The sequence below is a fragment of the Aegilops tauschii genome, chromosome 6, assembly GCF_002575655.3.
Source record: "Aegilops tauschii subsp. strangulata cultivar AL8/78 chromosome 6, Aet v6.0, whole genome shotgun sequence".
Lineage (NCBI taxonomy): Eukaryota > Viridiplantae > Streptophyta > Magnoliopsida > Poales > Poaceae > Aegilops > Aegilops tauschii.
The window spans coordinates 423,814,603-423,825,811 of NC_053040.3; the positions used below are offsets into that span (position 1 = coordinate 423,814,603).

At 47.7% G+C, this 11,209-nt stretch overlaps 1 protein-coding gene across 3 annotated transcripts; it reads right to left on the reverse strand.

Annotated features, from left to right (window-relative positions):
* Positions 1-1,003: 1,003 nt before the first annotated feature.
* Positions 1,004-10,564, reverse strand: LOC109770850 (uncharacterized). Of its 3 annotated transcripts, none has more exons than XM_020329564.4 (4): positions 9,761-10,564; positions 5,931-6,299; positions 1,563-5,859; positions 1,004-1,453 (listed from the first exon to the last, which is right to left on the reverse strand). In XM_020329564.4, exons 1-3 carry the CDS (start codon positions 10,481-10,483, stop codon positions 1,603-1,605), a joined length of 5,349 nt encoding a protein of 1,782 aa, XP_020185153.2. In that variant the 5' UTR covers positions 10,484-10,564; the 3' UTR covers positions 1,004-1,453; positions 1,563-1,602. The 3 variants fall into 3 exon arrangements, with proteins under 3 accessions (XP_020185153.2, XP_020185152.1, XP_045085977.1); XM_020329563.4 differs by having other exon boundaries at positions 1,555-5,859; positions 9,761-10,457; XM_045230042.2 differs by lacking the exon at positions 9,761-10,564 and adding an exon at positions 8,677-8,698 and having other exon boundaries at positions 1,555-5,859.
* Positions 10,565-11,209: the final 645 nt, after the last annotated feature.

Below are 11,209 nucleotides of genomic sequence, written 5' to 3' on the forward strand. Positions count from 1 at the left end.
GGGACTGTAGCCACGCTCCCCCGACCAAGTCTGCGTCATTAGCATCACGGTTACAGTGATCAGCAGCCGGCAAGACCCGTGAGCGGCGAAAGCGGCCTGTCGGCTCCGTACCAGACCAGTCGGCGGGGCCCACCAGGCAGCGGGCCCCAGCAGCCGGCGAAGAAGCCGACGGCCAGAGACACTGACAGCCGGGTCCTACACCCAGCAGATTACCAATGTACCCCTGGGGGGTAGGCCTATATAAACCCCCCAGGGCACCCATGCAAAGGGTTCCAACCTGTTAGAACTAGACTCATACCTAGAGGAGGAGAGAGCGTGCCTGCCTTCTTCCACCTCTAGCAAACAGCTCAAGGAGCACCATTGTACCACTAGTGCCTTAGTGAACATGCGAAGATCCCGCAGAGCAGGACTAGGGGTGTTATCTCCACGAAGAGCCCCGAACCTGGGTAAAGTTCGTCGGCGTACGTGTCTACGCCTCATCCCGCTTCCAGGCACCGGCGACGTTCTACTCGCTCCCACCATGATAAGCCATCCTTTGACATATGTCGCACCCAACCCCCGACAAAAAGTCTCACATGCTTTGTATGCAGATCAGATGGTCAGAAAGAATGGATGAAAGACACACCAACATCACCAACTGGGCCATTTTTATGAGTAAGTAGAGATATTTCAAGGGTTAAAAATTTAGAATTCAAATCATTCACCCATCGCATTATTGTAAATTCTATAAATGCAATAATTCAATTTCTAATCTTACATTCTACAAGATCTCAAATAAGTATATTTTATCTTGATTAACACAGTGATAGCTGCAAATTCATGGATACATCAAGAGGCATATCCACAACATGCACCGTGCAAACTACCCCCAACCACGACCAGGATGGAGCAAGAACAATCAACGAATTATGAAACTATACCTGGAATAACACAGCACATACGAAAATTTGCATGGCCGAAAGCACACGGAAACCAACAGGCAAGCTTGATGCAGAAGACAACGTCAATCAAGGCGAATTATTTCTTCCTCATCTACGGTTATAACGCTTCCCAGCAGGAATACATGTCACATCTAAATCATATGTTAAGCAGCTGATGTCCTCAGCAATGTGAAAACACTTTATCAAAGAAAAACATAAACAAACCGACCGAAACTAATTACAGCGGTTTCAGATGCTTGAAGATGCCGAGGACAAATCACCGTTCCATCTCCAAAGCCATACCCTCCTGGGTAAAATAGAAGCAAGCCTGGCAGGTACAGAAACTCTAGCAAGGCAACTGCTGAAGCTGAGCAAAACTGTTCCAGGTAAGTATGGATATGACTAACATGTACAGCAATTACAGCAAAGGTTTGTTCCTCTCGCAATTCAAATCATCAAGGAGATGAATCCATGTGACTTGTATATCTCACCACGCCCAAACGGGTGCAATACAACACCCCATTCAGTCGCCCCTGCAAATAAAAGCACCATTAATTAATCAGCTTAACAAGAAAATTAAAAGGAGCTGCGAGAGAGACTGAATTTGACTAGAAGTCAGAACTGTGGTACATACAAGCTCACCAGACTCTGAAGTCGCTGAAAGGAGAACTCCTTGAAGTTCTTATTGCCATGATAGTTGTTTGTATGATGATGCTCTTTCGGCATCCCAACTGCCTTCAGGTTCCTTCCTCTTTATTCCTACACCCGCCATTTGTAACATTCTTGCTTGCTCCTCCACAAACGGTTGTGGCGGTGTGATCAAATTTTGCCTAAGCGATAGAGGTACTCGCTCGTCTTTCCCTTCTATATCTATACTTCCAGGGCCAGAATTAAGATCAAGCCCCTGTCTTCTCCATTTCCAGTTACTGTCATGTCCATCACTGCTGCTACCTTCAGGAAGGTTTATTGCATACTGCCTTGCATGCTGGGCAGGTAATGCGCCTGTTGACCCAGCAAATGATGGAGCAATGGTTGGAAAATATGTAACTCCTGGAGGTGCAGAATTGCCATATGGCACCGATCCAATTGGAAACCCTGCTGTTTGAAGGTGAACACCGGGAGCAAAAGGAAATCCTGCATATTGATATGCAGGAGGGTGGAAGACCATGGCTGGCGATGTGGAAATAACTGGAGGCCTGCCTGAACCACTTCCAAATTGACCGCCGTCTGCAGTAGGCGCAATGATCCTCTGGGTTCCAGGTGCTGTTTCAATTGGGTAAGACTGTTCTCTAGGAGGAAAAAACGACTGCATAGCTACGGGACCACCTGGGTTGGCAGAAGCATACCATGGTGACATGTTACTAATTTCAGTATTGTTCATTCTAAGGCCAGCAACTTGAGGTAGGAATGGTATGCTGCTAGCACCTTTAGATGATAGGGTCCTTTGTGCAGATTCTGTACTGGCTTCATCAAGGCTTGGTCCGTTATTGAGATCAAAGAAGTTCCTCGAGCTACTTGTATCAGTATTAGGTAAACCTTCTGGCAACGGTCTTGATGGCAACAATGTGACTTCAACTCTGTGTGAAGCATTTGAGATAAATTGGTTATTCTCTGCAACTTCGCCGGCCATATTCAAGTCAAGTTCAAAGCCAGCACTTCGTACAGGGCCACTGCGACTTCTAGGGTTGCCAGATTCAGAACCAATTGTCCGGGCAGAACTCTGTGAGATATCTTCCTCTAGAACTTGGTCATCTGCTACATTTAGATCAATGTCAAATGCTTGGCGAGATTGCCTCCCGGCAGCATCAGACACTGCACTACCAGGTGTAGTTAGAAACATCCCTAAAGTCTTCCGTGGCTCCGCAGGACGAAATGCACTTGTAGCTGCTGCACCTTTCCACCCAGCCTCAGGCTTCACTCTTAGTAGGTTCTCGGGAGGGACAAAAGGTCCTTTAGCTGGAGCAGCGACTGTTATTTGGGCCGGCAGACCACTTAAAATAGGTGAGACGAATGGAGAAAGACCAGGTAAATTAATTGCAGAAGAACATACAACAGTAGAGCTAGCTGGCTCAGAGTGATTCCCCTCGTCCCCAAGTTCATTCAAATCAAAGTCAAGCTTAGCTGTACCATTTGAGTTGGTGTTAGCCATAGAAGAACCCTCATCTGATGAGACAATGTCCTCTTTCCCACCCACTTCATCACTCGGTTTTTTTGAACTGTGCCTTGCAGTATGCTCGGTATCCTGAGACATGATAGTGCGATGTTTTGCTTGACTACTTGATTCACTGGAACAGTCTTTTGATTCTTTAATCACAGATATCCCATTCGCTGCACCAAGTGGCACTACTGATACATCTGGTTTGGTGACACCAGCTGAAGTGGAGGCAGGCTGTTCTTTTTTCTCATGCTCTTTCAGCACTTCATTGCAAACCACTAGACCATCAGCATTTTTTATATCCACAGCCAAAGATGAGAATGAAGTCTTTGAATCCAATTTACCATTGCCACTGTTGTCAGTAGATCTGATGGTTTCGAGGTGATCTGGTAGACCATGAAGATGTGTCTGATCTGATGATTTCAATAAACCTTGACCTTGTTTATCAGCACCACATAAAGACGATTCCTCAGAGGGGTGTAAAGTTCTATTTGGAGCAACCAAACTACATTGACTGCCTGATGCCGTGTCGGTGTCAGCAATGCTGATATTGAACTTTGCATCAATCTTAATATCAGCTGGCTGTCTGGCATTTGGCTTCTGATCACCACCACCAAGTAAATCAACTGAAGATTCAGCAGCATTAGAATCTATTCCAGGTAGAGGCGGGCTAGTAGATGATGTTCCCTTGTTGTCATGGGATGATAAGTAAGTTCCAGAATTCCTCAAGTGTCGTTCCTCATCATTTTTGTCTTCCTTCTCAGAGATGACTTTCTCAACATCATCTGATGGATCCAGGTGCTGTGATGGGCCTGCATCACACTCTACTTTTAGCTTCTGAATATTCTGGCCTCCATAGCCATGTTTGTTTGCAGACGAATTCGTCGGTGAAGCAGATGACATCAATTCAGATTTAGATACTTCTCCAGCAACACTAGCAAGAAGATTCATTGCTGTATCATCTCCAGCTTGCATGGAATGACTACCTACGGAGTATTTGATTTCAATCAAAGCATTCAAAGGGCTGAACGAGTTCCGCACTCTGGTTTCACCTAAGCAGACGTCTTTTTCATCCATATTTGCCGAGCATGCAAGTCGTGATGCACATGTATCCTTAGCAGATTCTTCAGCAGTCCTGCTACAGTCACCATCCAGCATACCACAAGGTGATTTATCACCTTCCTCGGAACCTGCAATTCTTTTAGTATCATTGCTTCGCTCAGGCTCAGCATTAGCATCAGAACCTAAATGAGCCCGAGAATTTTCAACCTTCATTTTCACCCTACGATCATTCTGTTCATGCTTATCTGCGTGAACAGGAGATGAAGCTCTACTCCCTGAAACTGATGGCTCCTCACAAGAGCCCCCACTTGTGCTCCTAGCAGGGCTACAACTTGGTTTTGGAAACCGAACAATCAATCTTTGATTGTTGATCAGAGGTGTGTCAGCTCCTCTCTCACATGCCAAGGCAGACTGTGACGATCTTTCCTGCAATAAAGAACGATCACCTTGGCTGGACCTTCCCAAAGCAGCTTCCTTCTGGAATCCAGAACCAAGAAGTCCATTGTTTGCCCTTCGATGGCCACGTGCAGAAATTTTACTGGCACTCGCTGAAACAGCAGTTGAGCTCCGTGCATCCTCCTTCAAAGAACCAACTGTTTTTCCAGGATCACTAGAGCATGACTGACTGTTATTCAATGAGTGGCTTGAACTGCAACTTTTCTCCTCTTTCACTGTAGGAAAATCAGGGCCACAAGTCCCAGCAGCTGATTTGCATGGTGAGTCCTTTAAGTTGGCTGCAGGATTTGCTGGTTGCATGTGTTGTAATTTTGAAGAGCCAGATGTGAAAGGATTTGACTTTGCAACAGCATCAGCAGCACCAGATGTAGCACTCAAAGCCTTTGGTGAAGAAAGATGAAACCCTGCACTTTTCGGACTGGGCTCACTTGAGCCACTTCGTCCGTTTCCAGCACTAGAAATTTCCGGGAACCCCACTTTTCCTGACCAGGAAACAGCTTGACCTGACACTACAGGTTTTGCATCAGTCGACTTCATTTCAGCGTCAACACGCTTCTTCCAGCTATCAACAAGATACCTAGCCTTCCTCTGTATCTCCGGATTTTTATAGCTGCGCAGATGATTGACAGATTTCCCAATACTGCAGCTTTGTAAGGCAATCAGACTGATAGGCAATTTCGCTAGTGCACGAAGCAGGGCCAGGATAAGTTCTTCAGTAGGCTTATCAGTTTCTTTAGGACTACCCCCTTCACCAGACTTCCCTTTGTGAGTTTCTTGAAGCCAATCATTCAAGACCGGAAGGCCCCTTAGTTGCATAAATCTGCTAAGGCAATCAGGACTTTCTGTGGCTGCAATAATATCAGCAAGCCTTACTCGGCCGGCAAGGTCCATTTTCCGCTCAATTTGATCAAGTTGCATGAATTGAACTAGCTTGTCGACAGCTTCAGCATGAGGAAGTCCATCCTTTTCTGTCATCTCTGCAATTTCAGACTTCATATTGTCCCCCTTCACATTTCCAGGTTCACTGTCATCAACCTTAGGAGGACAATCACTATCTCGCTTAGCTGGTTCAATTCCTTGCTCGCCTCTGTCCCTCTTCTTCCCTTTAGATGGGCCACAATTTTGAGCACCGTCTGAACAAGCCTTCAACTGCTGGGAAGCTGACAGAACATTTGGCCGTTTTGGTGAGAGCCCACCTGACCGCACTGCACCATGCATTTCTAGCCTCGTTCTGTCTAGGAGCCGATTTACTTCTTCCTGCCGTTCCTGGCCAAAAGTTGCACACATTAACAGACAATATAATAGACAGAATAAACAAAGGTAACTGTAGAACTTACATTAATATAATCTCTGTCGGTAAGCCACCATAAACACTTGTTGTCAATATCATACACACGCCGACATACAAATGAAGAAATCCCAGATGACAGCTCAGCACCTTTACGTAAAAAGGCAACTTTACAAGGATGGAGCAGTGAAACAGCAGATGTCTCGTCTTGGTGGAAAGAGTAGAAGACCTCGTTTGGGGCAGCGTTCAGTTGTATCCCCTTGTTGAGCCTGACGTCAGCAGGTCTATATAGCCAACTTACACGTAACTTGGGATTGCTTTCTTCCTGCTTCTCAATCCAACGTATCAATCCAACGAAAGGAGGAACATCAATAGCACGAAAAAGAGCACAGTCGCCAACTCGAATCTCCCGTCCGTCCTGAAATAATTAAACTATTATTATTTTCTTGAGGAACAAAATATTCTTCATGTTACCAACAGAACTGCAAGCACATGAGCATACTCTAATACTTCAAAATCATTGGGTGAAGAAGCATAATCGAGCTTCATTGTTAAGAAAGAGAGATTCTTATTTGGCCCCCAAAAAATATTGTTCCCCAATTTGATATAGGCGTAAATTTTGTTCCTTATATGACATTTCCGCTCATTTACCACATTAATGGTGTTAAGTGTGCCATGAAAAGACGCTTTTGACCCTCATGATAAAAACGACAAAAAACTGTTTGGACCAATATAAAATAGGAACCAAAAAGAAAAAAAAGATGCATGAGATGTTAACATAGGTCCTGATTGTCGCTGCTCGCCCCGCTGGCGACCTTGTTGGCCGTTTTTGCCCCTCGTGTTGAAAAAACGACAAGAAACTGTTTGGACCAATATAAAATAGAAACCAAAAAGAAAAAATGCAGGAGAGATATTAGCATAGGTCCCGACTGCCGCTGCTCGCCCATCTGGCGACCTTGTTGGCCGTTTTTGCCCCTCATGTTGAAAAAACGACAAAAAACTGTTTGGCCCAATATAAAATAGGAACCAAGAAGTAAAAAAAATGTAGGAGAGATGTTAACATAGGTCCCGACTGCCGCTGCTCGCCCCGCTGTCTGGCGACCTTGTTGGCCGATGTTGTTGGCCCAAGTACGCGCAAGTGTACGGAGATATGTGCAAGTACACGAAGCAACGAATGAGTCATCAGAAGAAAGCAGGTGGATGTATTTTCTAGGAGGCTAGCTTACGTATGTATAAAACTATTTACCGCCAACTAGATTGATTGATCTAGACTAGGACTGCACTAATTACCACCAGCTAGACTGATCGATCTGGACTAGCACTACACGGCAAAACACATAAGCGCACGCAAACATGGGACGGGACACTGATTTGATGGCTAGCCAACAGTGAAGCAACCGACGGCTTCTCAATGGCCAGGGTGGGAGGAGTTTCTCAGCCACCACATGCACTCCTAGCCAGTCCGGACAACCAGCCCAAGGACCCAAGGGCTCCTCCAGAGCCTTCAACGTCATCCTACACCTCCTGACGGCCCTTCCCTCGCCGCAAAACATTGCCCGTTGAGACCGCCTAGTTGTTTTGACAATGATAACCGAAGGAATCAAGCCTGGGTGGCCTGAGGCTCGATGCCCAGAGCACGCTATCTCCGCCATCGTCTGTCGCTTACGTGGCCAACCTACAAACCTTGTCATCTAGCTTCGCATAGACCTGGGAAGCCCTTTACCGCCATCGCTACATTCATCTTCTCCGCTTCCGGTGGAGCGCCGCCACACCATGATCTCCTTGCCTGGTGCTCCTCCAAAGTTGTCGGCGCCACCCCCTCTGAGCCTCGCATCCTCGAGCCTTCACCCCTACAAGACGCAGCTCCGCCGGCTGCTTTTGCACTGCCTAGCCTCTCCCTCTATAGTTGATTCCCACCGCAGTTGTCGTCGCTCGCCACTAGCTTGTTCTCGGGCTGCCAAGCTCCCCGACCTCGCACGACCCCTCCTCAGTTTTTGCCGCTCCCGCACGCTCCCAAATCATCACCGCCGTGCCCGCGCGTTCACCGAAGTTCAAACTACGTTGTGTAGGGCTAGCAGGTGGGCAGCCCGCTATTTGCCTAATGAGTTTAGGATAATCAGAGAACTGCACATTTACTTGAGCTATCTACATGAGGGGCAAAAATGTCTTTTCACTTCTCACTTAACATTGCTAGTGGGCAAAATGGACGAAAATGTCATATAGAGAACCCAGTGACAAATTAGGTAGGAAATGATTTTTTTGGGCCAAATCAGGAAGAACAGTTTAGGAAAGGGCCAAATAAGAATATCTCGGAAAAAAAAACAGCAATTTGGCATATCCAAGCTGCTAAACCACAAAATCTCTACCTAACCAAGTTATCTTCTTGGTGTAAATCTGTAGAACAGCCAAAATATCCTTTAGCGAGATCAGAAAGCATAGACCATGTCCAAGATCTAATCACACCATTACGACCTCCGTTATATTTTCTGGATGATATTTCACAATAGACCACAGCAACACCATGATTTAGATTATTTCCTCATAAGTGAGGTGTAATAACATTTATTGTAATTCAGACGAAGCTAATGAGCATTAAGTGATGGACCCAACAAACAGTTGGAAGACGGCCACCAAGTAAAATGAGTTCTTTTTTGCCAGACTTGTCGATCTGCAACAATAACCAGCATATACAAACCTAGAATAACTTTCTTCTCAAAAGGAAAATTATAAACTTATAATGCAACACAGAGCACAACAGCCAGGGTAAACAGCAGAAGGAGTTTCAATATACCCACGTTTTAGGTCTGGTCTCCTTTTTTTCTTCTTTTTTTCCTACCTTGAAATATAAGCTCAATAATCAGCAACTGTTTAGGAATTTCCTAGTATGTAGTGCATCAGCAAAACAAACAATAATTAAAGATGTGCAAACAGCAGGTAAACCACATCTTTGTGGCAATTCAGCATAAGCAAGGCATGGCTTACCATGAAACCCGTATATCCACACCAGTAACCAACGTAATGTTTGTAAAATGCCTTAAACAGCATTTTATCACTTCCTATACCAACAGAAAATTATATGCTCAAAGTAAGTTCTAACATGCACGCCAACGCAGCTCTTAGTATGTTAGCACCTCGTGCTAGCACACTGTTCAAATAACGAGCTTTCCAATCAGCTTGAGCTTTTGGGTGAACTGGCCAGTGCGTGCAATTCAATACAGCATCAGAGACAAAAGGTCTCAAGATCAAGACCTGCACGCCACATAGGTCCCAAGTTAAGGTATAAAAGAGCCTAGACCTGATGGGAGTGTTAAAATATATTGACCAGCTTTCCCCTCAGCTCAAACTTCTGGGTGAAATATTCAGTGCATGCCATCCAAATAGATGCAACTTAAGTTTAGACAGCACATGATTTCCTTACATGCTGGAGACCACTATCTCTAATTCCCTAGGTCCAAGAGGCAGCAGTCTAGTTACAGTATACAGATGATAATTTTCAAGCAGATGCAGAACAAATACGATATTGCTGAATTATATTGACCACCTTCCGCCCTCAGCTTGAACCTTTGGGTGAAATGGTTGGTGAATTCAGTTCACTAAGTATCCGAGACAAGAAGTCTCGTGGATGCACTATGGTTAAAATAGTTATGGCCTACAATCTGAGAGGGAGAGTATTGAAATATATTGATCGACTTCCCATTGAGCTTTTGGGCGAACCAGTCAGGTGCATCCAATTCAACAGATACCAACACATGGTTTCCTTAAGCGAGCAAAGCAATCTCCAGTTATAGCATATAGATGAAAAAAAATTCAAGCAGAAGCAGAACAACAATTACGATACTGGCAAATTCCAAAGCGTATTATTCCCATCAGATGAGGCACCTTTACGAAGAAGCCAGGTGACACCGGCCGGGGAGAACGGACGACCTGCTGCTGCTGCTGCTGCTTCCGCGGCGTGGCTGGGGGAGTCGCCGGCACCGGTGGGTGGGAGGCTGTCGGCGGTGGAAGGGCACACGAGCCAGAAGGAGTAGGAGGAGGAGAAGGTCCGTGAGCCGATGCTGGGGCTGCTGCCTCTACGCGAGCGGCCGGCCACATGTGCCGGACGAGAAGCCGCTCACCGCCGCGCATGGCCCCGCATCGACCCCTCCTCGCCGGCCGCCGGCGCCGCGCCGCACCATCACCGGATCGACTCCGCCGGCGGTAAACCCTAGCTGGCTCCGAAACCCTAGATCCGCGGGGGCTCCGTCCGGGCCGCCCGAGCCCGCACCGAAACCGCGCCTGTGGAGGAAGAGACGCACGCCGGAGACGGCAGGCCTCGAATTCGAGCCGGAATCGGGTCCGATTGCGCGCAGGGCCGGCGCGAGAATTGGGGGTTTGGGTGGTGGGGTCGGAGGGGCTGGGCGGGGCGAAGGGTTCGGGCGCGATCCGAGGCGGGGTGGGGGGTGGGGGGGGGGGGGGGAGAAAAACGGCGATTTGGGGGCGGAGTGAGGAGGGAGGGATCGCGGCAGAGACGGCGCGCGAGGTCGAGGAGAGATGGGATGGGGGGATTGGGATGCGGGCTTGCGCTGCTGGGTGGAGTGGGAGGGGACGGGGGAGCAGGGGCATTTCTGACTGTTTATTTACGTTCGGCGCATGCGTTGCTCGGTGCGGCTGGCTCACGCTCTCTGACCTGCCTGCAGCGGTCGCTGCGGGTGGGCCACTGTTTTGACTTGTTAGCGGGGGAAGCGGTGCCGACGTGTTGCATTGCCCATGATGCTCATACGGTTGCGGCAAGTCTCGGTTGGCCGGCTGCCGGACAGTCGGCAGTTCACCGGTCGGCCCATTGTTTCTTTTTTTCCAGCCCGTGAGCATGCCGGCACGGTTCACCATGGGCCAGGCAGGCACGGGCTAAACGGCCGTGCCCGGCATGCGGCACGCCTTGGGCCGTGCCTGGGCCTGGAGCCTGGGCACGCGGGCCGGCACGGCACGGCCTGTTTATTTTTTACATATAATTTTCAGAATCTTTTTATATATGTATACCTAAAATATAGCCCAATAGGCCTAAAAATCAGCCCAACAGGCTGAAAATATACAGCTCAGCGTGCTAAACGGGCCAACGTACCGGCCCGTTTACTAATTAGACCGTGCCTGGGCCTGGAGGCGTAGCACGTGGGCCGGCACGGCATGGCCCATATAATAAACGTGCCCTGGCGGGCCGTGCCGGGCCAGGCACGATTACGCCGGGCCGGGCCGTTTGGTCAGGTATGAAGGTGCTCAAGGTTGCGGAGCGGAAGCGAGCGTCGCGGTTGATTATTCACAGATCTAAAAAAAATTGACTCATAGATGTAGAGG